Source organism: Muscardinus avellanarius, assembly GCF_963383645.1.
Source record: "Muscardinus avellanarius genome assembly, chromosome: 5".
Classification (NCBI taxonomy): domain Eukaryota; kingdom Metazoa; phylum Chordata; class Mammalia; order Rodentia; family Gliridae; genus Muscardinus; species Muscardinus avellanarius.
Genome location: NC_137790.1, coordinates 120,550,262 through 120,578,019, shown reverse-complemented (window position 1 = coordinate 120,578,019; position 27,758 = coordinate 120,550,262). Strand labels below are relative to the sequence as shown.

The 27,758-nt window shown below is 45.1% G+C and overlaps 1 protein-coding gene across 5 annotated transcripts in view; it reads right to left on the bottom strand.

Moving 5' to 3' along the window:
- Positions 1-475: 475 nt before the first annotated feature.
- The window catches only part of KCNAB1 (potassium voltage-gated channel subfamily A regulatory beta subunit 1), a gene marked incomplete at both ends in the record, with an annotated part of 333,646 nt that continues 306,363 nt past the window's right edge, over positions 476-27,758 (bottom strand). For all 5 annotated transcript variants that reach the window (XM_080696894.1, XM_080696897.1, XM_080696895.1 and 2 more), the window contains 6 exons: positions 476-565; positions 5,975-6,063; positions 11,426-11,546; positions 16,433-16,527; positions 17,993-18,113; positions 18,788-18,873. In XM_080696894.1, the coding sequence (XP_080553020.1) occupies positions 476-565; positions 5,975-6,063; positions 11,426-11,546; positions 16,433-16,527; positions 17,993-18,113; positions 18,788-18,873 (602 nt within the window). The remainder of the gene's footprint in view (positions 566-5,974; positions 6,064-11,425; positions 11,547-16,432; positions 16,528-17,992; positions 18,114-18,787; positions 18,874-27,758) is intronic.

Below are 27,758 nucleotides of genomic sequence, written 5' to 3'. Positions count from 1 at the left end.
TTGGTAATATGAATGCAAAGTGAGGAAAACAAAGTCAAATCGTTTCTGCTTATTCTCCCAAGCAAGACTTCTGAGTGAAGATATCCTACTGTTTCTTATGCAATCCGTATTGCATCTGGATTTTGTTCTTTTGAAAAAATAAATCTGTACAACCTTCTCTTAAGTTACCAAATGCCCGAAGGTAATACATCTTAAGCCCCGCTCTCTTTCCATTGCACAAGCATGAGGCGTATGGAGCAAGGTAAGGATAAGGGACTCCAGTCCAAGATAAGAAAATAGAACAGATTCTGGTTGTGAGTTTTCAGATGTGCTTGCAACTCAGGTGCGCAGTGGTAGCGACAGCAGACACCTCGGAGGATCCAGGGACACTAGAGGTGGAGCAGCAGGCTGCGACGTGACCGGAGGCTAGTGACACTTTCCATACGGGGTATGGAGCGCTATTTACCCATGCAGCTTCTGTGGCTCATGCATTGCTTTATGATCTGTAGTCCTTTTTGCTGTAGGGCTTGTTACGCAGTATGTTATCAATCTCGTTTACCACATGGGATGTCATCTTTGGGAGGACCTGGGGTGGGGGAAAAACAAAGGATGTGGTTCTCTTGAGCATTTTTTTTTTTTGTGAGCAGTCTTCAGCAGTCATTTACACTCACATAGGTTCACAACCATAGGGGGTGTCGGCCCCTCACCGGCCCACAAGCTCTTTGACACCAAGGATGTTACTATCAGAATAAACCAAGGCAGAAGTGGAGGCTCAGAAATTTAGAGCAGCTCTTTAGTAGAAATAGAATTTGAGCCACATAGGTAATTTAAAATTGTGTGTGTGTGCCGGGCCTGGTGGCGCATGCTTGTAATCCCCGCGCTCGGGAGGCGGAGACAGGAGGATCGTGCAAGTTAAGAGACCCTGTTTCCAAGTAAAAATATGAAAAATAGGTCTGGGAGTGTAGCCCGGAGGTAGAAGGGTTTCCAGGAACTCCAGTACCACCAATATATATATATATATATATATATATATATATATATATATATATATATACACATATATATATATATATATATATATATATGTGTGTGTGTGTGTGTGTGTGTGTGTGTGTGTGTGTGTGTGTGTGTGTGTATCCTGCTAGAACCCAGGAGCATTCTACCCTTAAGCTACTTCCCCAGCCTTGATGTATGTATATACTGGGGATGGACCCCAGGGAAAGCCACACCCCTAGCCCTTTTCTTTCTTTTCTTCCTTTCCTTCCTATCTTACTATTTTTCTTCCTTTTCTTCTTTTCCAGGTCTGGGGATGGAACCCAGGGGCATTCAACCTTCAAGCTACACCTCCTGCCCTATTTCTATTATTATTTATTTATTTGCAGTACTGGAGATGGAACCCAGGGGCATTTGACCTCTGAGCTACACCCCCAGCCCTATTTTTTTATTCTTTATTTTGTAACAGGGTCTCACTAAGTTACGGAGGACCTCACTAAGTAGCTGAGGCTGTCTGCAAGCCGCATCTTCCTGTCTCAGCCTCCCAAATGCTGGGATTGCAAACATGCGCCACCATGCCCAGCTTATTCTTTATTTTTATATTATTTTAGGTTTTTTTTTTCTTTTTTTTTGTGGTACTGAGGGTGGAACCCAGAGGCTTTCTACCTCCGAGCTATCCTCCCAGACCCATTTTATATTTTATCTGGAAACAGGGTCTCACTGAGTTGCTGAGAGCCTCACTAAGTAGCTGAGGCTGGCTTCGAACCTGTGCGATCCTCCCGTCTCAGCCTCCCAAGCGTAGGGATTACAAGCGTGTACCACCACGCCCGGCTTTATTCTTTATTTTGAAACAGGGTCTCATTAAGTTGGGGAGGGCCTCAATAAGTAGCTGAGGCTGTCCGCAAACCGTGATCTTCCAGTCTTAGCCTCCCGAATGCTGGGATTACAATTGTGCACCACCACGCCTGGCTATTCTTTATTTAGAAACAGGGTCTCACTGAGTTGCAAAGGGTCTCACTAAGTAGCTAAGGCTGTTTGTGAACTGCGATCTTACTGTCTCAGCCTCCCAAATGCTGGGATTATATGCGTGTGCCACCATGCTTGGCTTTTATTTTTATTTGGAAACGGTGTCTCACTAAGTTCCTGAGAACTTCCCTAAATTGCTGAGACTGCCTTTGAATCTGCAAACCTCCCGTCTCATCCAAGTACTGATGTTGCAGGTATGGTGTGGCGGCGCACTCTTGTAATCCCAGCATTTGGGAGGCTGAGACAGGATTGCGGTTTCTTGGACAGCCTCAGCTATTTAGTGCGGCCCTTTGCAACTCAGTGAGACCCTGTTTCAAAATAAAGAATAAGAAATAGGGCTGGAGCTGTAGCTTGGAGGTAGAATGCCCCTGGGTTCCATCCCCAGTACTGTGGAAAAAAAAAAAAAGATTTGGGGGCATCTCTGGATCCTCTTTGTTGAGGGCTGGGATAGAGGTCTTGGGGGGCTGTGCATGAATCTGCTTGTTGAAGCTGTGGGAAAAAATCTCACCCAGAGCCTGCACTGCCTGAAGAGGGCCAAGGGAACAGAGCATGCCCCGAGACACGGACAGAGACTGACTTTCTCTGTTTGTCTGACCCTGTGTGGAGGCCGTGGTGGAGTGCAGTTATGACGACCAGTTCTGGGGTTTCAGCCTCGCCCTTCCTTTGCTGCAACCCCACTGGCCAAGGTGACCCTGTCTTCTCAGCGCTATCCTCAGAAGCCTTGGGGTTTGGCAGAATGCTGGAACTTTTGGTTCTGGTTAGTGTTTTGCTGTCCAGAGCTGAAGGAGGAGTTTGGTTTGCCTCTGGCCCTGTGGTCTCACGGGCTCTGCACAGCCGTAGTGTTCTTTTAAAAAATCAGATTGCGACAGTGAGGCTGAAACTTAGACACTGGATTTCTTGGGAGTCTTGTAAGTACAGTGGGCCAGCTGTTTGGAGAGAAAACATTCTTCATTCTTTACCCCATACCACATGTCAAGTAGAAAAGAGATATACACATTTAAAATATTTATACTATAAAATAATCTGTATGGAACATGAAAAAATATATAGCTATAGTACTGGAAGGCCAACATTTTCAAGAGCAGCCATATTTTTCCAAAGTTTTATATGAATCACTCGGTTTCTAAAGTGTTGGTGACAATTTTTCAGCATTTTGAGCTACTGTGTAGATGAACAGACTCCCCTCCCTGTGAGACTTTGGTGTTACATTGCCTAAAGGATTGGGAGTGAGGGTGGTCTGGTAGTGTCTGTGGGGTGGGGAAGGCCACCCTGGATAGAGACCACCTTGGATCTGAACCTGGGGAGGGAGCAGGGTTTTCCTGGACCAGGGTGATGGTTACTCTGGAGGCAGAGGATGGATCACTATTAACCCTGGGAATCTGAGCTGTTCCTGGAGATTAGGGTTCCAGGGAGAGAGGTGTGTGGGGCGCAGGGGAGGGAGAAAGAGAAGGAGTTTGAGGCTGCTGGTGGGGGGCGATTCTATTCCAGGGGAAGTGGCAGGTGGGGGCCTGTGCAGGCTTGGTGAGCTGTGGTTTCTCCCCACTCTCCTATCTGTTAAGGCTCTGGCTTACAAGCACCCTCCAGCCTTTGTGGGTTTGAGGTGCGTTCCATCCCAGCCTACCAGAAGTTTTCTTTCATACACCTAGCATCTAGCAGTCCATGCTTTCTATCTATCCTGCAGCCAGTCCCACCTCAGCCACCTGGTCTACATCTCCACATCTAGGCCCAGCTGGTCCAGGACACATGCCCCCACGTTGGCGCATGTCAGCTGGGCGTGGTGTGGCACACGCTTGTCATCCCAGTACTTGGGAGGCTGAGACCGGAGGATTGCAGGTTCGCGGCCAGCCTCGCTGCTTAGTGAGAACCTCCATAACTTGGTCAGATCCTGTTTCAAAATAATAAAATAGGGCTGGGGGAGTAGCTCTGGTGGTAGAAGGCCCTGGGTCTTTAAAATTAAAAAAAAAAAAAAAAAAGGGAAGCATGTCCTTCTTCTTAAAACCCCACAAAGGATTCCTGCCCCAGAGTATGAACTGGCCCCTATGTCCAGGCAGGACATGCCCTGCCCTCTGCTGCCCACACACTGGCCACACTGGCCCGAGATGGGCCAGGTGAAGATAGCCAGCTTCACCCCAGCTCAGGGCCTTCGAGCTGCCTGTCCCTGGGCTTCTCACAGGCTTTCACAAAGCATGCAGATGAAGGCGAAGGTCTCCAATCAGCCTCCCAGAGGGGCCTTTTGCAAGGACATTTACAGTAGGCTGGCCTGTTTCTCAATTGTATTACACCATCCTACTTATTGACTTAATAGCTCTTTTCATAGTCTGAAGTGTGTTTCTTGGAACATAAGCCACTTGGAGGTGGGCAGCATCCTTCCTGAGTGCTGTGGCAAGGCTGGGCTGGGTACAGCAGGCCTGTGAGGGTGTCAGGAGCTAGATCTCTCCGTTCCCTCTGAGTCAGCCTGCGAGCAGTTTGAGGGAAGGGCCCTGTTCTTGCTATCATAGTGCTCCTGCTGCCAGCCTGGTGCCGCAGGGAATACGTGCTCTGTAAGAACTAATGGAATTGAAGTCACTGTACTGAACTTTAGTTCTTTAGTGTACAAACTGTTCCCCGTTCGTTCAGCATCGCGCAGCCTTATCTTTTCCCTGTCCATAACCAAAGATAAGAGAGGTTAGGGCGTCTCCTAAGAGGGGGCAATCTTCATGATGAGACAGGGACCCCAAAGAACCCAGGAGGAACTGTGGGCCTGGAGGGATTTTGGAAGCAGAGAGATGAAGTTGATTATCCTGCTCTATAGCTCTAAAAAAGCAGTGGTGGGACAGGCGGCCTATACCATCTATTCCCGGGCATATTCTGGGCTACTTTTTAAAAGGGTACTTAAACACTCTAATCAAGCTTGTCCCTTTGGGGAGAAGCAGCAGGATAATGCTTGTGCTACAGGAATAGGTAGTTAGGGAGAAGCTTGGATACAGTTCTGTTTCTCAGTGAGCAGGAGAGATACATCCCCTGCCTGTTTTAGCAGTAGTGGCCATAGCCAGAGAAGTGAGCAGGCTCATTTCTGGGCCTGCAGCAAGGCCCAGGGTGGGGCAGGCTCAGGACTGCCATGTGGCTTTTGGGGGGGGGGGCAGTCATAACACACCAACCTCACCCCTTCCCCAGGAGGCCAGGAACATCCCCTGTCGCCTACCTTCCCTTCCTTCCTGCCCCCTCTGCATTATTTGTGTGCAGAGGATGGCTGCAGCCTGTATCCATGCCTGGACCCCACACAGGGCACCCTTCCACAGCTGGGACAGGCAAGGGAGGGGGATGGGCCTCCTCAGTTTGCTCCTTGGGAGATGTGATCCTGGAAGTCCCAAGTAGCATTTAAAGCTCTTTTCTCTTAAAACGTGGAAACATTCATTCAGCCGATGTTTCTTCAGTAATAACTAAGGGCCATGTAGTATTGCTGGGAACTGGAAAGTCAATGGAGAAACGAGAGACACAGGCCTGACTTCAGCGGGGTGCCAGTCTAGCAGGAGACAGGCAGGCAGAACACATTCATTCTCCTCAGTGTTAGGATGGGGAAGGGAAACAAGCTGCTGTGAGATCAGAAAGGAGGGGCTTGGCACACAGTAGGTCTCCAGGAAACATCCGAGGAAGGCGCAGATGGATGATGTGTGCCATGTCCTGTGACTTATATTTCACAAAGGCCATTCAGCCAGCTATTCTGGGAAGGCCTGGGAGCTGTTGCCAGGTGTAACATTGGAACGCACCGTCCCCCAGAAACGAGGCAGGCTGAGAACAGAGCTTTGGGAACATGACCTGTTTGTTACTAAGCAGAACACAGCCCTGGTCTGTAACTGTGAACATGTTCTGCTGCTTCTCGGGGCCTCAGTGTCAACCCCACCACTGGGATGAAGGTGGAAGAGACAGGAATCTGCTGGAGACATCCGCAGAGACCTTGACATTCCCTGGAGTTTTGGGAAAGGGCCATAGCACTTGCCTGAATGGCACCGAGGTTTTCAATGAGTTGCTCAGGAGTGGACGATCCCAGGAGCACGGAACTCACGCCCTCGTTTCTCAGGCACCATGCTGGGAAGAGAGAAGAGCCCCGGTCAGGGTGTCAAAGCACTTGTGATTATTGACTAAGTTTACAGGCACCAGCAACAGCTATGTTTGTGGCATCTAAGATGCATTAACTCTTTTAGCCAGGCGTGGTGGTCTCTTGTAATCCCCGTACTGGGAGGCTGAGATAGGAAGATCGCAGGTTGAAAGCCAGCCTCAATAACTAAGGGAGGCTGCCAGTAACTTAGTGAGACCCTGTTTCCAAATGATAAAAAGGGCTGGGGTGTAGCTCAGAGGTAGAATTCCCCTAAGTTCAACCCCTGGTATCGTGTGTGTGTGTGTGTGTGTGTGTGTGTGTGTGTGTGTGTGTGTGTGTGCGCGCGCCTGTGCGTGTAGGTGGTGTTCTCAGGGATTACAAATCTGAGCATTTGAACATTTGGACTCTGGTCTTAGGGCTCTGGTGCCTTTCTCATGAGGCTCTGCCGTAAGTACTGGGTGTTCAGTTCCACTGCCTCCCCGAGGAACACATTCTCTCCTGGATTTCCATCCTATTCATGGTCTTGCTTTTTTTCTCTGTTGCTTAAAGTCCTCTAGAAACCAGTGTCTGGTTCCTTCATCCCATTTACCAGCCAAGTTCTCTGAATCTCCTGGGTTGATTATCTAAATCACTCCCTCACCAACCCTTAAATCTTACCCCCCCCCCACTCTTCCCTCTTTCTGCTCTGGGTACAAAATAAGATAAAAAGAAAAAAAAAAACCTAAAACCCTTATTGAGGTAGAATTTGCATACCAAAAATTTATGTAATTTTTAAGTGTATGTTACTTTTTAGTAAATCACTTTTTGTGTGTGTGTGGTACTCGGGATGGAACCCAGGAGACATTCTACCTCCGAGCTACACCCCCAGCCCTATTTTTATTCTTTATTTTGAAACAGGGTCTCACTGAGTTGCAAAGGGCCTCACTAAGTAGCTGAGGCTGTCCGTTAACCGCAATCCTCCTGTCTCAGCTTCCTAAATGCTGGGATTATAAGTGTGCGCCACCACGCCTGGCTTCTACCATCACTTTTTAGTGTGCAACCATCACCATTTCTGTGTGTGTGTGACTGAGAATTGAGCCCTGGGGCATTCTACCTCCAAGCTACACCCCCAGCCCTATTTTTATTTTTATTTTGAAGCAGGGTCTCACTAGGTTGATGAGAGTCTCACTACTTGCTGAGATCCTCCTCGAACATGTGAACCTCCTGTCTCTCTCTACCACTGAGATCATAATTTTTAATTCAGTTCTAGAACATTTCTATCACCCCAGTGAGAACTCTCCTGCCCATAAGTAGTTGTGTTCTATCCCTACTCCAGCCCCGCATGACCACTAATTGACATTTGGCCTCTAGATTTTTCTGGACATTGTCTAAGTAGAATCATACAAACTGTGGTCTTTTGTGCTGGCTTCTTTCACTGAACTCACATATATTCTCTAGTTTCTTCTATGTCTTTGTGTGTGTGTGTGTGTGTGTGTGTGTGTGTGTATGTGTGTGTTTGTGTGTGTGTGTGTGTGTGTGAGAGAGAGAGAGAGAGATTTTTTTATTGCTGAGTAGCATGCACATAGTAGGCACTTACTAGACGTTTATTGAATTAACACAGGCAAGGATGATCACTGGATGTCTCTGGCACCTCTTCAGCCCTGTTTGTCAAGGTCCCGCTGTCTTTCAACTGCTACCCTTGAATGCCCTGGCCTTTTAAGGCAATCGCTAAATCTTTTTGCATGAGCAAAATACGTGCTCTATAAAGGCACTGACCCAGTGATCCAGGCTTTTTTGTTGTTGTTGTTATATTATCTCCTGCTTTGCACCTAGGATTTTTTGGCCCTAGTGGGAGTTCTGAATGTAATAAGGGGATCTGGGCAAATTACTGCCCATACCTGATGGCAGTAGCAGCTGGTTCCCTCAGGGGCTGCAGGGCGCAGGACCCAGCGGGCAGAGCTGGGCAGCTCTGTGGTGACACGTGCTGTGATTCTGGATAATCAGCATCCTTAGCATCTAGAGGGCCTGCCCTCTCCACCGCAGGTGCTGGCTGGGTGCAGGTGCTGCTTGGGAGCCAGCACACGACAGGCTCAGGCAAGCACTCTCCTCCCCAGATCAAAGCTAATGTGGCTGAAAATCATTTCCCTTTTGGTTCTGAGAGTTGTGTGGTTAAAAACAAAACTACTTGTTTATAAAGAAAGTAGAAAAAATGATAGGCAAGAAAGACATCTAGGGGTATCAAGGGAAGAAAGAAAAAAACACGTTTTAATTTAAACTCCCACTCAGTACAGAGGATGTTTAGTGTATATCTAACATCCAGGGAAAGTCTAAATTTTGTGAAGATTTCCTCTATTTTCCTATCTCTTTCAGAGCTAAATTTAATACCGTTGGTTGTCCCTTGATCTTCACAGGGGATAGGTTCCACCCCACCCCCACCCTCAGAATTTCCCAATCCCAGACACTGGAGTCTCTTATAGAAAGTGACCTGGCATTTGCTCGCGGATGCTCCTGTGCACTTGACGTCGTCTCTAGATTGCTTTTACATAACACAGTGTAAATGAGTAGTTGAATCTGGGATCTGGAGAGCTGACCAGACTCAACTCCTGTTACCACCTAAAAACAGATCTATGACTGTGTTGAAAATGTGTTTCTCTTTGTGCATGTTCCTCTGACCACACGTGGTGGCCAGGAGGGAGTGGGGAGGATTTCAAGTCCACGAAATGTCTAATTCTTTGCCAAAAAAGAAGACGTCGTCATCGTCATTACAGTGAGCACCCTCACACTCTTTGCTTTACATATATTATTTCCTTTTACTCAGATTGTGTGTGTGTGTGTGTGTGTGTGTGTGTGTGTGTGTGTGTGTTACTGGGGGTGGAACCCAGGGGCTTTCTACCTCCGGGCTATACTCCCAGACCTATTTTATACTTTATTTGGAAACAGGGTCTCACTAAGTTGCTGAGAGCCTCAGTAAGTAGCTGAGGCTGGTTTCAAACCTGTGCGATCCTCCTGTCTCAGCCTCCCAAATGCGGGGATTACAAGCGTGCGCCACCACGCCCGGCAAAGATGGAAATTTAAAAAAATATATTTTTGCGGTACTGGGGATGGAACTCGGGCATTCTACCTCTGAGCTACACCCCAACCCTATTTTTTATTCTTTATTTTGAAACAAGGTCTCACTGAATTGCAAAGGGCCTAAGTAGCTGAGGCTGTCCGCGAAATGTGATCCTCTGGTCTCAGCCTCCCAAATGCTGGGATTACAAGCGTGTGCCACCATGCCTGGCTCTCAGTAAGGTTTTAAGATATGTTATTATATCCATTTTACAGATGATGATATTGATACCAGGTTAAGTAATTTGCCTATGGTCAAATAGCTAATGCGTTTAAGCTGTAGTGTTGCTAACTAATCACAATCCATGATTTTTTTTCTTTTTTTTTTTTTTGGTGGTATTGGGGTTCCTGGAAGCCCTTCTACCTCCGGGCTACACTCCCAGACCTATTTTTACAGTTTTATTTGGAAACAGGGTCTCCTAAGCCAGTGCGTGCGGCTGGCTTCGAACCTGCGCGTTCCTCCTGTCTCTGCCTCCCAAGCGCGGGGATTACAAGCGTGCGCCACCACGCCCGGCTACAATCCATGATTTTTAAAGAAATGAATAAAGCAACAGTCACAAATATTTCGAGGCATATGATACCTCCTCCCTGTGCTTCCACCTCATTTCCATTTTTCTGTTACTGTATCAAGGGAAGCTGTGTATGGCTTTACATTTTTCTCACTTCCATCCTCAAAAGGGTCAAACTACCAACAGGTATCTTATTAACTTACTTTATTGGCATAAGTCTTATCATGAGCTTTCATCTCATTGGGTCACTATATCTGATCTGCTCCAATTCCTTAATCCATAGGGTTTTATTTTCTGGAACCAACACCCATTTTATTCCTGTCTTAGTTACTTTGTGAGCTCTAGCAAATCCTCCACTGCCGGCTAAGATAGGGCTGCTAACAGCAGGGTTGTTTTGATGACTTGAGGAGATAAGACAAGGAGTCTGAAGTATTTATCACACTTGTAAGGGAACTGAAAATCTAAATGCTTTTCTGTCCAATGTAGCCATTAACCACTTGTGGCTGTTGAGCATGTGAGATGTGATGTGTCTACCTCAACTGAAATATGCTGTTAGTGTAAAATTCATTTTTGAAGAGAATATAAATAAATAAAGAGTTTTAAAAAAATCTCAAATTTTATGTTTATCACTTGCTGAAGTAATATTTGGGGTATTAAATAAAATTCATTACTAAAATAAATCTCACCTGTAATTTATTATTAAAATAAATCTTGCCGGGCGTGGTGGCTCATGCTTGTAATCCCCACGCTTGGGAGGCTAAGACAGGAGGATCGCACAGGTTCGAAGCCAGCCTCAGCTACTTAGTGAGGCTCTCAGCAACTTAGTGAAACCCTGTTTCCAAACAAAAAATAGAGAATAGATCTGGGAGTATAGCCCAGATGTAGAAACCCTCTGGCTTCCACCCCAGTACCACAAAAATTTTAAAAAAATATATAAAAATAAATCTCACCTGTTTCCTTTTTCCTTTTTTTTTTTTTTTTCTGGTACTGGGGTTCCTGGAAGCCCTTCTACCTCTGGGCTACACTCCCAGACCTATTTTATATCTTTTTATTTGGAAACAGGGTCTCCTAAGCCAGCGTGGCTGACATTGAACCTGCGCAATCCTCCTATCTCTGCCTCTCAAGCACGGGGATTACAAGCGTGCGCCACCAAGCCCGGCACCTTTTTACGTATCTAAATATAGCTGCTAGAAAATTTGAAATTAAGTGTATGGCCCATATTTTCCTCTCACTGGAGCGTGCCAGGCAGAACATGTGGTTTTCGGTTGTTTCCTGTGACCATGACCTTTCATGAGAACAGCAATTTCATGGACCTCAGCAGGTTTCCAGGCTGAACCACTCCTCTAGGATTGCCTCTCCATGTGGCAGCAGCTTGGCCTTTGTCACAGGCCTGTTTATTTCTCAACCTCTACCAACCCTGGCTTGGCTTCAACGGGGAAGGACGTGCTAGCCAGGAGAAATGAGTGTCTACTGGGTTCACCTCTTGTGAAGCTGTGTGTGGCTTTACAGACATGTTCCCGTTTAAACCAAGTAATCAGGGAGAGGGGAAAGAAGTAAGGAAAAGTGTCTTAGCACACAGAAAATTCTGGGGAACCTTGACTAACTCACTTCATGTTGTATTTGCTGGGAGTTTATGCTTCTGAGATCAGCCTGCCCCTACAACAGACATTTTATCATGACAGGGTGTGGACTCACAAAAAGTGGATTTTTTTTATGATCTCAGAAAAAGCATCCCCACCCTAAGTGACGTCCTTACCCACGGCCAGCTGAGGTAGTGTGCATCCCAGCCGCTCTGCGATGGGGGACAGGTCCTTTAGCTTGTTCTGCTGTTTCCTTCCTTCCTCACTCACGATTCTTTCCTTTAGCCACTGGTAGCACTGGGGATAAGAGTAACAAGGACATTAATGTCATTGTCTGATAGGGGAGCAATGGAGGATTGTTCAGTAAGGCATAAGACCCTCCACGCGAATTCCTGGGTCGTCTTGACTCTGACCTGTAAGTTTCACAGTGATACAGATGCTTATGTCTTCCAAGGAAATGTCCTGGTCTTGCTCTTTGTGTATTGATTCAGGACAGATTGATTTTGACCAACTGTTACCATTCAAACTGAGCAGTATGCACAAAAGTTCTTTTTTTTTTTTTTTGGTACTAGGGGTGGAACCCAGGGGCTTTTTACCTCCGGGCTATACTCCCAGACCTATTTTATATTTTGGAAACAGGGTCTCACTAAGTTGCTGAGAGCCTCACTAAGTAGCTAAGGCTGGCTTCGAACCTGTGCGATCCTCCTGTCTCAGCCTCCCAAGTGCGGGGATTACAAGCATGCACCACCACGCCCGGCTTTTGCACAAAAGTTCTTAAGACTAACATTGACAGAGAAACAATTGCATCCTAGTTGGCTAAGTGGAAGAAATGTTTCTTACTAGAATAACCTAGCTTTAGAATGTAGTTTTAAAAATTTTACATTTTACCAAGGTCATTTCTTTTTGTTAAGAAATTGGGTGGCATGCTTCCTGCTCCAAGAAAACCATTGTCTTACATTTTGTTCTCTCTCTTGACTGCAGTCCACTCCTAATCCCTTCTCATTGTAGAGATTTATTATTGTTTCTTGTACTTCCTAGCGGCAGAGTAGTATTAACCAACCGATAGATATCAAGTACATCAGGAACAATTTCTAACATTTTCAGCTGGATGAAGACCTTTTGAAATATGTATTACCTATTGTATAACTATTAAAACTTAAAAAGCAAAGAAATTCAAGATAAACCTATTCTTTAAAAGCTATGGGAAGAAGAAGCTGGGTGTGGAACCTGAGAGGCTGAGACAAGAGGATCACAGATTTGAGTTTAGCCTCTGCAACTCAATGAGAGGCCCTGTTTCTAAATAAAAAATAAAAAAGGTGAAGAGTAAAGCTCAGAGGTAGAATGCCCCTGGGTTCAACCTCCAGTATCATAACCAACAAACCCTGTGAGAAGAGGCTGACCCTGATCTGTAGACTGTAAAGTGAGCCTAAGTCCTTAAATATAAACAGTCTTTGAGAATTCTCAGTACCCTACTTTCTGGAAGTCTCTTATTATGAAATAGGGAATAGTAGTCTCTTGCATACAAAGCCACCACTAAGTAGCAACACCCCAAGGAAAGGAATATTTGTAAGAATGCTAGTCTTTTGTGAAAATAATAAAAACCTGTGATTCTGTGTGACAACATGGATGTTGTTGCATGCATTTGTGACACAGCTGCCAGCACTGACCTCTACCTCGCCAGAGGCAACTGAGAGCTCTGCCTTTGCAGGCAGCAATCAGCACCCCACCCACAGGATAAAGGAGAGAATTTCCAAAGCAAAGGGTAACCACATTATGTTTTGTTGTGATTTTTGGAATAATTTTGCAGATGTGAAAAAGAGAAGGGCGAGCTGCCCCAGTTTTTCCGCCTCCTAGATCTCAAAGGCTTTGGGTCTGGCTCCTCGCTTGGGAGTTGGCTTGGAGAAATGGCCAAGAGTTTTCCCAACCTCAGCTCTTGCAAGCGTTGGCTTCTACCAGAGGAAGGGTGGCCCAGAGCATCTCTCCAGGAGTGATGGCTGGTGCCAGTGATGATGTGTGATGCTTAGGAACAATGAGCAGGCGAGCCGGCTGGGCAGCCTTCCTGGACCAGGGCCCTACTTGCCAGCTTATTTTGTGTCCTCGATGGGAAAAACATCATCCGTCCTCTCTTAAGTTTCATAACATCTTTCCAGGGATCAGTACCTGAATGTTACTCAAACAGAAAGGCAAAAAAAAAATTGGAATCTGATAGACGAGTGCTTTTCAACAATGGCTTTTCATTGTGACTAGACCGGTTTCTGAGGTTTCAATATATGCACATAGAGAAAGGTTGCTTTATTTACCAATCTTATTAAACTCTTATTTTTGAAATATCGGATTGTTAAGAAAAGGGGAACACCGGGAGAGCCCATTGCTGAGGACCTGGTCGACCCAAGTCAGACAGGGCCCGGAGGACCTGTGCCATGATGGGTGCCATCTGCAAGTGGTGCCTTGGTTCTGACCAGGGGGGTTGGGTGGATGGGCAGAGGAACGGCAGAACCAAGAAGAAGGGAAGGCTGAGGATGAGGACTGGTCCATCAGGCACGACAAGTACATGAGACATCTGTAGAGATGTTGAGTAGACTCAGAGGAGCGGTGCTGTGCACTTAGTGTAGTCAGAGCCTATGACACGGATTCAGCAGTCATGGTGCCCGAAGAGGCTGCCTGGGACATCCCCCTGGACACTACCACTTTCTCAAGGAGCCCTGGATGAGTTGTTTTTTTTTATCCTTCAATTGTTGTTCAATGCTTACACAAAATATTAGCATCTTCTTTTATTGATAAAAGCCAAATGTGAAATATGAACCATTTTAATGTTCTATTTTGGGAGAAGTGAAAGGTGCCAGCCATCTCTCTTCCGCTATTAGCATCCTCACTCATTCCTATGGCCACCCTGATATTTGTGTTTTTTATTTTTTATTTTTGCTTTTATTTTTTTGCTTTGGTAGCTCTACTCAAGTGGCTTTCCTGAGTGCCACACATATCACTCAGGTTGATACTTTAGAGCTCTGAGTCCATAGAGCTCCTAAAAATTATACTTTGTGATCTGCCGTCTTTCATTTATTGAGAGCTCTTAATGTTTCTTGTTAAGGCTGTGCCGGGAGATGGCAAGTTGATTTTATGAAAACAGAAATATTTCCCAAGTTACTTTTGGGCTTAGCCACCTTCAAACATTATGTATGGGCTTTTTTTTTTTTCTTTCTCTTTTTGTTAGTGCGTTTGTGAAAACTTTTTCAGCTATTTGCAGTCTTTTCCTCCAAAGGACAATGGAGGTTAGACAATCATACACTCCAAATATAGTACGGTTACATCCTTTAAAGATCTGGGTTTAGAGTAGGACAAAGATTGTCTTTTGGGGAGATAATTCACTGAGAGTCAGGAGACCTGGGTTCTTGTTTTGACTTTATCTGTTATGATTGCATGGCCTTAAGTTACTACTTAATGTCTTTAAGCATCAATTTCTGCATCTGGAAAAGTTCTACTCTCATATATAATTAAGGTGAGAGCAGATACCCAGCATCGATGGAAGTACTTTGAGTTTTCAGAAAGCCTGTGAAAGAACAGATCGATTATCCCCACTCTATGAGGGGTCGGCTTGGGCTTTTTAAACTTTATGATGGTATGAGAATAGACTCAAGACAACCTTCTGTTTTTCACATTCAGTATGATATTTTATAAATCACACGAGATATTTAACACTTGAGTAAAAAGTAGGCTTTGTATGAGATGATTTTGCACAACTGGCTAATCTAAGTGTTTTGATCACATTTAAGGTAGGCTGGGTTGAAGTATGGTGCTTGGGAGGCTACAGGTATTAAATGCATTTTGAGGCTTAGGAGAGGTTCAGTTTCAAATGGGCTCACCAGGACGTAACTCCACTGTGAGTCAGCAGCATTCCTACAGCAATTTAGCTGCGATAGATTGAAGCCATTCATATCCATGTTCTTTGTGAGGATAAAAGAAGAGGAATGAAAACACCCTGGTTCTTGGCACACAGAAGGTGCTCAGTAAAGTCACAATTCTTAATGTTTTCTTTTCTTCTTCACTACCTTCTCTTTTTCTATGTTCTTCCCTAAGGTGCTTTTAGTTTTTCTCAGCTGACTTGTTTTAGGTTTGGCTCAGAATAATCTTCAGTTTTGGGGAGCAAAACCTATTTAATATTCTGGGATAATTTTGTTCCATGATCATACAAAACTATTAACAGGGTCTTATCATCAGCTTTAAGAGGGATTTATATTGTGTTACATTAGAGAGCAAACAAGCTAAAAGTTTAGTTTACAGGCAGAAAGGACAAGGAACAAGCCAGGCCCTGAGCAGGTTTAGTTTAGGGAGGCCCGTGGAGGCTGCAGTTCCACTGACTATGGAGTTAGTAGTTCAGGATTGACTCAAACCATTGTCCTGTGAACCGAGTGCTGACATCAGACATGCGCTTCCTCTTAGGAGGCCTTTGGCTTGTCTGAATTGTTAAGATGTCTGTATTCTCTCTCCCTTGACAATACAGGGTAATTTGTGATTCTAATGGTACTACACATTCTCTTAAGTTTTTAAACAAGAGACATGTTGTTACTAATAAGGAAAGATGTTTGGAGTGTTCTCCAATAAATTAATCATCAAGATGTCCTGGAGGTAGTTTGTTTCTATGGTCTCCAATACCTTTATGCTTCAGAGCAGAATTTAAGCTACAAGACTCAAAAGTCAGTGCCCATCTCTACAAATGCCTGTCAGAGTCACCGCGGTAGAGGCTTTGCACTGAACCTGTCCCTGAGGCCCTCCCTCCTTCCCCCGGCCCTCAAACCACATGCAGCCACAGCTGCTTGCCGCATGGACTGGGTCTCTGTGGCTCAAATTTTGTTTTGTTAAGGAAAAGAAAATTAGGTCCAAAATTGAAAGAGAATTTAAAATTTTGTCAGTTTCAAACAAGGAATGAAATGCTTTCTTGAACAGGAATAAGTAACAATATAGGGATTTGAGAACTCCAAGTCCAACCAGGTTGCTGGACACTCCAGTTCCCAGAAGAGAATTCTCTGTGCAGGCAGATGATGAAGAGACTTTGGAGAAGCTGCCAGAGGCCATGGCCTGGCCAGGCCACCGTGTGCGGAGCTGGGGAGCCGCACACTGTCCTGGAGCAGTCTGCCCATTTCCCCCTTTCCATCCCTCCCAAGATTCTTCCAGAAGTTGAAAAATACCTTCAGCGAGGCCCTGGAGCTCTCAGGCACTCCATTTCCATATTTTCCTGAGATGATTCCACAGGCCAGTGGAGACCACGTCATGGCACCAACTCCTGCAGAAGGAGGACACAGGGGAGTTGCCGTGCAGACCCGGATCAACAGTGTGTGGTGTTCAGCTAGAACTTGGTTGGTAATAGGGAAAAGCTGGCCACAGAAGGCGGCGAATACCAGCATACATCTTCCCATTACAATTTGTGTCTCATTCTTTTATAAACCAATTAAGCCTGCACTGTTCGTTCTTGGGAGTGAGCCATTTAAACAAGCTTAAAAATGTGGCTTATGGCTTATCCATGATCTTTTGATGCTCATGGACAGAGAGGTCAGCCCTTCTACTTGCACAAACATTCAGTGCTTCCAGTACTTGGGAGGCTAAGATAGGAGGATGGCAGGTTTGTAGTCAGCCTCAGCAAGTTAGCAAGGCCCACAGTAACTTAGTCAGACCCTGCTGCAAAAATAAAAAAATAAAATAGGGCTACGGGTATAGCTCCAAGGTAGAATGCCTCTGTGTTCAATCCCCAATAACACACACACACACACACACACACACACACACACACACACACGTGAACAATGCCTACCACAGAGTGAATGCTCAGTAGGTGAAAGCAGTAAGAATGATTATTATTACTGTTGTTAATTTTTATCTCTTTTTCCTTACCCAGCATTTTCTTGCATTTTTTAGGAAAAAAGTTCTCTCTGGAAACATTTTTGGTATACAAGCCTGAAAATGTGGATGATGATGATGATGATGATGATGATGATGACGATGATTTGTGGGTCTGGGGATGGAACCCAGGGGCATTCAACCTCCGAGCTACACCCCCTGCCTTATTTTTTATTCTTTATTTTGAAACCAGGTCTCACTGAGTTGCGGAGGGCCTTACTAAGTAGCTGAGGCTGTCCGTGAACCGCAATCCTCCAGTCTCAGCCTCCCGAATGCTGGGATTACAAGCGTGCGCCATCACTCCCGGCTTTTATTCACGTTTTTCTGATGTACAAATTTCTTGTGTTTATATTGTACATATGTGTATTTTATCCCCTCTTTGAAAGCATTACTTCCACACAAACATGGATGGCCTGGCCGGTTAGTTGTTGAGTTCCCTATCTCTAATTCAGTGCCAGGTGTAGTGGGGGATTTATATAGGTGTGTATATCTATAAATTTTTGGAAAGGCGATTATAGAAAATGCACTCAAAGATGCAAGCTAGGGCTAGAGCAAGCACCCTGAAAAAGTGAGTTTGTCTATTTATTGGTTCTTTCTTTCATTGTTCATACATATTTTGAACACTTACTGAGCTCGGCGGAGCTGCCAGTCACAATGTACAACCCTCCGTGACCTTTCATCAGTGATACCCTGTAGACTAAATTTGATTTGTTTTAAGCTCTGGGATGCATGGCTCTTATAATCCCTATATTAATTAGAAGCATTTAGGAAAGCATTTTACTAACACTTTTTTTTCCGAATCACTGATTCTCCCATTGTTAAAAACACTCGCTAGATGCAATTTTGAAGATTACCTATTTTATGGTAGAGCTCTGGCAGTTGGACTTCCACCTTCTCTCTCTGGAATAGATGGTACTCAGCTTGTTCACAGACTGGCGGGATCATATTGAACTGCCTTGCTACAGAATAGGCTTCCTAGGGAGAAATGAGATTGCAACTGAATTTATACTGATGAGCATGAAGGCCTCGCTGTGATTCATTTGCATGTGAAATGTTCATTTCAGTGAGGTCAGTACAAACCCAGGCACGTGCGTGGGATGCCAAGTAATGAGCAAAGTGTGACTGTCAGCTTCACTCAGCACCATCCTGAATGTGGGGAATCATTATTATTCTTTGGGAGGATTTAAACCATGTCCAGTCCAAGGCAAATTAAATGTGAATTGTGGACTATCATAAAGAAAATGTAGTTCAACCATTTTTAGGCTCCTAAAAGGATAAAATTTAGAATAAATATAAAGGGATATTTAATTAGTGTATTATAAACAGAATTATCATTAATATAGTCTTTTTTAAATAAGAAAACTAGAGTATTCTGTTTATACAGCTCATTAGCTGGGAAATTCACTCCTGCCATCAAAGAATGGGCTAAAATCCAATTCCCACTGGAGACCTTATCTCTCTCTGTTGTATTCGGAACTGATGAGATCCAGCCCCCAATTTCCACCTCACTGATGATAGAATCAATCATATACTTCCAGTGCCATAGTGATTGTGGGAGGAGTTTGCAAAAGATCTCGCAACCTACACATGGCATCTGAAAAACAGCAGTAGGTTACGGGGGGCCCATTTGAAAGCAGACGCTAACTTACCATGATCTCCATGGCACTCCACCTCGAGGTACCCCAGTACATCGCCATGCCTTGGTTTATCACATGTGTCATGGCTCGAACAATTTCTGTGGAAGCCAAACAGCACTTCATGAGTTTTTCTACCTTTCAAAGTGATACGGGATTTACTCGTTTGATAACCACGATTATCTCCACCTTGGTGTCAACATAATAGTCTAACGTGCAATATTGGTGGTTTACAGGTTGACCAGACTTCTGGATAAACTGATATTCCATTTTCAGTCTGCAGCAACAATATACTAAACGGTATTAAAAGTATTTCTGGTACTTGTATTGCTTGCTGGTTCTGGGTCTGATAAAAGAACACATGATGAATCTTTTTCTGAACCCAAGTACCTTGCTCACTAAAGTGAGAAGTGAGGGAGAGCATTTGTTTTGACTTTGCAGAATGTAAGGTCGTTGAGGATGAAGGCCCGTCCTTCTCTGTCTGTTGGATTTGCAGGGCCTCACACCGAGTAGCTGTTTAATACAGATGACTCACTAACAATGTGTTTAGCAGAAAGATAAACATATTAAATGCTGAACAAACAGCTGAAGCCACACAGGCTCCGTAGCTGCAGCAACACGCCCTGTCCTTGACCACTCTGAGCCACATTTTGTTCTAAGACACCCTTGTAACTGATTTTGCCAGGGCCTGCTGGCAGCCCACCCTGCTTGCTCATCAGCCTCTTTCAGCTTGACATCACATTTCCTAAACAGGAAAACAAATCCCCTCCCAGGGGGGTGGAGCCTGGCTGATCCTCTCTGGCCCCAGCCAGATGTGATACAGAACTAGGAACATGCAGGGCCTCCAGTTCAACTGAGGGAAAATTACAGGCAGGGGTTGGATTTCTTCTACAAAGCAAGTCAGCTGGACTCCCAGGGTGCCAGGTCATTTGACATTCTCGAGGGGTCACCAGCCTTGGGCTTCTCTCTGTCCAGGTCATACCAGTAGGTTAAAATATCCTTCAGAAGAACTGAATCTTTGTCTTAAAGTAGAGTTGGGGAAGGTTTATTCTTGTTTTTATTTCTCATGAGCCAACACTATCACAAATGATGAGGGACAGAATCTGGAATGAGAAGGCTGGTGTCAGGCTCTCAGTTTCTTTGTTGTTTGGCTTATGGCAGCTATTTTAAGTTGTCTTTGTTTTCTTTGTTTGGGAGATGGGAATGCTTTCATTCATTATTGTCTGCCCAACAGAAGTAGAATTTGGTTTATAAGCTAAATATTTTCCTTCTTGGAAAAAAACTCCTAAATATCAGGTTATATACAGAAAACTAAACTATGAAGTTTCTTTTCTCTTTGTGAAACAAATGTGATTAAAAAAAAGTTGTAAGAAAAAAATTTTTTTTTCTCTTGACATACAGATGGACACATGCCTCTGATAGGCCTTTCTGGAAGCTGAAAATTATTATTTGAATCATTTCCCCATCTTGTGGCACCAGGTCCCTTTCTCTTTGCAAACTGTTTCATTCAGAGCTGGAAGTTCATCTCATCAATAGGATTTATTAGGTATCTGCTGTTGTGGGTTCTGAAGATGCTGTGGTAAGCCAAACATGTTGGTAAACACCAAAGAAGGCCAGAGAGAATACATAGGACTCGGGATGCTCCCCTTGTTTCTGGCTCTGAAGTCAAGTAAGAAGGGTGGGGAGCACTGTACAGTGGCTTGTCCACATGAGTCCCTGAAGGCCGTGGCCAGGGCAGTGGAGGTGGAGTTGCAGTGTGACCCTTCCTGCACCTTCACTCACTTTTTCAACACACTTGTAGAAAAAAAAAATCCAGTATTTGCCGGGTACTGTGCCAGTTGCTGGGGTCATCGCAAGCAAAGCAGACACAGAGTTCCCAGATTCAGGGAGTTCAGAGTCGAATGGGAAAGAAGGGGAAGTCAATAAGTAATCACAAAATGGGAAGTGCTGTAAAGAAAACAAAAGAGGGCTCACACAGGAATGGAAGGGAAGACCTTGCTGGTGGTCAGGGCCAGTAAGGTCTCACCGAGCAGTTATGTTTGGGCATTAAAAGGAGCCAGTCATGTGAAGAACACCGGGAGAGAAGTTTAGGAAGATGGACCAGCACATGCAGAGGTCTTAGGAAGAGCTTAGTGAATTCCAGCAACTGGGAGGAAGCCATGTAGCAGGCGCCTAGTAAGGAGGACAAAGGTATGAGGTAAAGTCGGTAGAAGGTGACCATGTTGTTTGTATGTTATTCAGTGTCTAATGTTTTGTAGACAAAGGAATGACATATCCTATTATATACTTAAACAGAAATGAGCAAGGGTGAGGATAAGGTTCCTTCTACTGGGACTGAGAAAAAGCCCTTCACCTTGGGTGATGGAGAACCTTACCCATAAACCATTTCACCTTGGGTGATGGAGAACCTTACCCATAAACCATTTCACCTTGGGTGATGGAGAACCTCACCCATAAACCATTTCACCTTGGGTGATGGAGAACCTCACCCATAAACCATTTCACCTTGGGTGATGGAGAACCTCACCCATAAACCATTTCACCTTGGGTGATGGAGAACCTTACCCATAAACCATTTCACCTTGGGTGATGGAGAACCTTACCCATGAACCACCACATGGGCAGATACTATCTTCAAACATCTCAAAGGAGCCAGGTGTAAAAGCTTAAGGGGCTTTCCAGCTTTGGAACAGGAGCGGAGCACTATGCCCATGTGTTTCATGTAGGTACCAATGGGAAATATTCCAATATGGCAGAAGCAGCAGAGCCTCACTGAGCTGTGGTACAGACTAGCAATAAATGCCCCAGATACGTAAAACCCGAGGGGGAAGGTTTTCAGATCAACTCTAAAACTCACCACGTGGAAGATGCTGCTGCCATTTCTACTCTTCAAATGGACCGCTCCCATCCAAGGACTAAGCAGGCCTGACCCTGCTTAGCTTCCGAACTCAGACGAGATGGGGTGCGTTCAGGGTAGTAAATGGACTCGCCCTCTGGAGCATATTCTCTTCTTCTAACACAGTCTCCTCTCTTAAATCTGTCCAGTCACTTTTATGCTTATCCTGTCTGGGTCTCTTGAAGGTAATCTTTCTTTCGGAAGACAGGAACCTAGGAAACCCCTGCTCGGTTACAATCTTATCCCAGCTTACATTTCTGAACACCAGTTCTGCCTGTGCTGTGGAGAAGCCATAGTGAAGGGGAGGCAGGGAGATCCGGAAGGAACCTCAGTGTTCCAGCAAGAGGAGGGGAGGACTTGGCATAGGATGATGGTAGCAGAGACAGAGACTGAGTGTGGCGAGTTAGAGATGAGGAAGGATCAAGTCCACCTCCCAGTTGTCTGGCCATTACAGAGATGAGGGAGGAACAGGATTTTACAGGATCATCAAGGGTCTTCATTTGACGTGAGAAAAATGGAGATGCCTCTGAGATGCTAGAGGAGAGAGATCTGGTTCATACAGTTGTATACATGGGGTGGGGAGCAATGTGGGTGGGATGTGGTATATATACTACTGCCAGTCTGTATTGGATTGTATTCATGGTGATGGATGAACCTACCTAAGGGAAGTCTGTAGAGAAAAAGGAGAAGAGGTCTCTCTGCGAGCGGGAGTGGGGGGTGTTACAGGGTAGAGAGAGAGGACAATGTGCCTCCTGCTGGGAAATCAGGAGCCAGAGGGAGGGACATTTCAGAGTCAAGAACAGAGGGTGCTTCAGGAAGGAGCGTGGCCACAGGGTGAAATGCTGCAAACATCCAAGTCAGAGGGATGCAAGCCGAGCATCCACTGGGTATGGCCAGACACAGGGAGGTGGCTGCAGCCTGGGAGGGGAGCGGTTCTGGTGTCAGTGCGGTGGGCCAAGGCCAGGCTGGAGCGATGGCAGAATGGTGGGTCAGGGGGCTTCAGAGATCAGAGTTGCCAGTGAAGAGCAGGGCAGTGGTTGGCGGGGTGTTTGGGATCAACGGAGATCTCATCTTTATTGTAGAGATGAGAGACGAGAGAGTACACCTGTGCGCCTTAGGGGTGACTTGGAAAGAAGAAGTCATGACAAAGGGGCCACGAGGAAGGTGAGGAGGGCTCCACAGGAGGAGCCCGAGGAGGGCAAAGTGCCCAACTCGGACTCTAGAACCCATCGTGGGAGACCCGGGGGCTCGCGATGGTGTCCAGGCTCCTTAAGTGTGACCAGGTGAAAGGAGACGGCGGGAGGGTGAGGTGCAGGCCCCAGCCCTCCCCAGGGCCCTTCGTCCTTACTGCTCGTTTGTCTTTTGACTCTACCGAGAAGCTTGGTGGATTAGGAAAGCTCTTGTCCTCGGAGAGGCTGCAGCTGGAAGTTCATATTGTCCCCAGACTAAAATTTAATTTCATTCATATTAAATTAGCTCTTTTTTCCCCCTCTCTATTTTTCATATCAGAGGAAAATTCCCTGATTGTTTAGCTAGCTAACAGGAGACAGTCATGCTGATAGCTGAGGTGGCTTTTTACATGCTTCTAATATGTCAGGACACTAGAGGGCGGCATTGTTGAAAGAAAAACCAACAGGGCCTAGATAATAACACTGTGCCACAGAACTGCGTTTTTTTTTTTAAAAGTATCTCAGACAGAGCAACAATTCTGCGTGCACAAGAAACGTTAGAGACATCATTTAGCGCACCGCATTCACGGGTCTCTGCGAAAAGACACGCAGACCAACGTAGTTAAATCCGCGACCTCAGGACCTAACCTGAGCCCCTGCCCAGACTCCCCACTCTAACAGAAGGCTCAGCCCGGAGGGTACCCAGCCCCGCCTCACCCTAGCAACACCTGTGGTGGGTGTGGGCTTTAGAAACCAGCCATGTTGAGCTCACGGTTGTTCTGTTGTGTCAGAGTCTTGGGGTGAGGCCCCAGCCTTTGTATTCAGAAACAGCCGAGATGATTCTCGTGTATAGCCAGAGTTGGGAGTTGGAGTTTCGAACCACCACGCTTGTTTACAGCAATGGCCTCGCAGTGCAGCCCCCAGGGCCGCACCTGGGCTCTTGTTACAAATGCAAATCCTATAGTCCCACTACAGACCTAGCAGACTACAAATTCTGGGTGTGGGACCTGGCAGTCTGTGCTTTAACCAGGCCTCCTGCAATTCTGATACACCCTCAAGTTTGAGAACCACCTTTTTACACCCTCCGCAAGTGAGCCATTCCAGGGTAAACTTCCTCCTCTACTTCCTCTTCTGCCTTCATCTGACCTAATGCTTCCCACTTGACGGTAACCTTTACTTTGGTTATTTGCCTTAGTACTTGTGCAGTCACTATGATACGCGCACACACATATGTACACACACTTCCGAATGGATCAGAAAGCCCTAGGGAACCTGATAAAAATACAGAGGTCTGGGTCCTAGCCTCCTTCAGTGACCTGGGATGAGGCCTTTAAATTATTATTTTTATTAATTTTTAGTTCTCAATCTCAAAAGTTTGACGAAAGCTGTCAAAGCTATGTAAAGACTGCTACATTCTCCTTCTGCACTCTTTTCCAGGTTGAATCCTCATTCTCTAACCCTGTGACGCCCCCCAGGGCCACAGGCAGCTGCTGTCTGTTTCCTGAGTCCTCGGCGTACAGCGTGCCCTGGGTAGAGGCCATAAGTCAGTGTGCTTCTCTGGGTCCTCCATTCCCGTCCGTACAGTGAGGGCGGGATCGAGCCAATGAAATTCCTTCAAAGCCTGATGGGAGATGATGTGTGTAGATCCTTGTGAATCCGAAAGAGTAGCACAGCCTGGGTCACAAGTAAGCAGAATGTGGGCTTGGCTGCTCACTCTCAGACCCAGATTTTGACTGAATGTCAAAAGTGACAGGCTTCTTTCAGTGATGCAGCTTACTTAAAAATAAGCATCTTATGCTAAGGGAATTGATACTACTTTTTTTTTTTTTTTTGCGGTACTAGGGATGGAACCCAGGGGCATTCTACCTCCTAGCTATACCCCCAGCCCTATTTTTTATTCTTTATTTTGAAACAGGGACTCACTGAGTTGCAAAGAGTTTCACTAAGTAGCCGAGGCTGTCCTCAAACCGCGATCCTCCTGTCTCAGCCTCCCAAATGCTGGGATTACAAGAATGCGCCACCACGCCTGGCTAAAGTATTTACATTTTTAAATTGGATCTCATATAAAAAAAAAAGTGGTAGCTCATATAAAACTTTAAATGGGAAATGTCCCTGGAACTTTGAAAGTCGTAAGCAAACAGTTACACTTTATGAAGACTAAACTCTAAGGCCTAAAGATACAAATATATAGAAATTAGTATTTTGATGAAATACACTCAAATGAATAGGGACACAGAGACAAAATGATAAAACCGAAAAAAAAATCTTCAGGATAATGCAATGTAATTTCTTACAGTCCTTGCACATTAAAAATAAATCAATCCTACTCGCTGTATAGGTTTCTTGTCTTGCCTATACTGGCTTTTGATCTCTCCCCTCCCTTTGATTCATCTTCTTCCTTGTTGGTGGACAACGCCCTCTTGGAGCAGAGGGTGGGAGTTCACAGGGAAGCTCATACATTTAGTCTTTCCCCTCTCACTGGTGTTCTGTGTTGAGAAGAACTCTATATAGTTTAGAAATCAAAGGAAGGTAATGGAGATGGCTTTGTGCAGGACGCTCACCTGGTTGGATGGCTCTCTTCTCTTATGGGAGCCAGCGACTGTGGTTCCTGCTAGTATATTTGGTATGTAGTCAGTTAAGCCCCATGAGTTCTATCGTAGAACATGGCCAAGATGCTTTGGCCCAGAAAATTATCAAAGCAGGTGTTACCAATGGCTCATCGCGGCCTAGATTACCAATGGCTCCTCACTGCATAGATGATATTTCCATGAACATCTGATTTTGAATAACCTGATATTCCCCAGTGAATATACCAGATGGGTAATCGACAAAATGTATGCAGAAATATATATAAGAAAATTAACCTACCAAGTAGGTGTATTTGATAGAACCAATTTATCCTAATTTTAGAATAGCTAAGTGAAACCCTTCTTGTATATCAGAAATAATTATGGCAGAAGGTAATCCTGGTGTGTGACAGTAAAACCTAATGAGCAGCACGTAGATATGATAGAAGTTATAAATTATCCTCATTTAACTATATTTAAAAGGTCTAAATACTTTATATTCAAGAATTATAAGCTTTTTATTTTGACCCTCTTGAGCTTTGAGTTGCAGGGTTTTTTTCCCCTGAGAAGTGAGTGTGTCTAACTTCTTGGAGTATCAATCAATTAGGGTTCCTATTTTTAGTGGAGTAGGACATTGAAAACCCAATTGAAAGTCCTTAAAACTGTTAAAGAGACGTATGGGCTTTGTTAGCGGGAGCCTGGTTACATTTGCTTGAGGAACAGTTGTTCTTACAAGTCACACTCTTTCCTAGCTTTCTGCTCTACTGTCCGGATCCGGAGAGTGGTTTCCTTGGGACATTAGCGCAGTGTGGGTAGCTTCTGAGGCTCTGCTTCCATCTGAAGATTCAGCAGCGTCCTTTGCCTCATCATTCCAGTCAAGACCCCTGAGATTTACTGAAATGGGCTGCTTCACATGAAGCAGTGACTTGACCAAAGGCAAAGAAAAAGATTCTGGCTTACAACCCAGAATCTACCCCAGAACTGAGGGCCAGCAGGGGAGAGGGAGCCAGCTTGTCTTGGGGTAGGAGTCATCATGCACATGAAAATCTGGATAGCTAAGAAGCCAGAGTGGCGGATGTACAGACAGCTGACAATGTCCACCATGCTTGTCTGGGTCTCATGGGCCGTGCCAGGGAGCTGGGTTCCTGGGCTACACAGCTGCAGAGGGACACACAGGGAGGGGGTTGACTCGACTGAGTATTTGCTGGGTGCTGGCTCTGTGCTGGGAGTTTTTCCAACATCATTGCATTTATGTCTTACTATGGTATTATGAAGTAGTATTATCATATTCTTATTTCGTGTTTGAATAAATCAAGACTCAGAAAGATGACAGCTTAATGAAGTCAGTTTTGAATTGTCCCTCTATACCCAACCCTGCCTTCCAATCCCGTGTTCAAACAAAATGAAGTAAAATATCTTTTCCACTCCCCCCCCCCATTTGTATTTCATGCCTACTTTTTAAATTATGTCACTTGCAGCACATAGAGGGTTAACAACATTTGTATGAACCAAAGAAACCAGTCTTTGGGCATGTCAAAAGGAAATGCTATTAGGCACAACACTAGCTAAAAAAACAGTCTTCCAAATGTTCATTGAGCTGCTAAAAGCAAATTTAGTCAAACCAAACGGTTCTACATGGCACCTAATATTTTTATGCCCATTATCAGTGGAACAGTTATTTTTATACTTGGGAACATCTGTCACTGAATTAACAGATACCTGACTCAAGTCTTAAATTTCTGGTCTTTACAATTGTGTGAAATATCATCCTCATCGGTCAGACAGACAGATGTGGAATCCTGACAGATAGCTTCTTTTTCGATTATCCTGTCTGGAGCTTTTTATTTATACAAGTGTCTATGCATCAGCTTCTTGGGACAGGCTTTTAACTTTATTTTAAAAGGAATGCTATCTGGTGGATGGTAGAATAAAGGAAACAACTTGGCAGAGATTGATAAGAAGGAAAGCGTATTGACCCTAATGAGATTTTCTCCTGGCAAATCCAGTTTCATGCTCCAATAGGAAGCAATCTTTATTGCTCCTTCCATTCTGGTTCTGCCAGGAAGGTGTCTGGAAGGAGCCATCTTAATCTTAACGATATTATTAAGCCCTTTACCCCTACATCTAATGGAACCTGCTGGCAGCCTCAGATCCATTGGATTCTTAGGTCTGATCAGGTACTTATCTTTGGCCAGGTATCTGGTACTAACTGAAAAGAAGCTTTTAAAGTTGATGTGGCAGAGGCTGGCCTGGCTCTGTGGGTCGGCCCTGGGAGGCCTGTGCTCCTTCTTGTACGAGGTGCATTGTTCCATGGATATCTTCTGGGATCTGAGCCCTTAGTCTCTTTCCCTGGG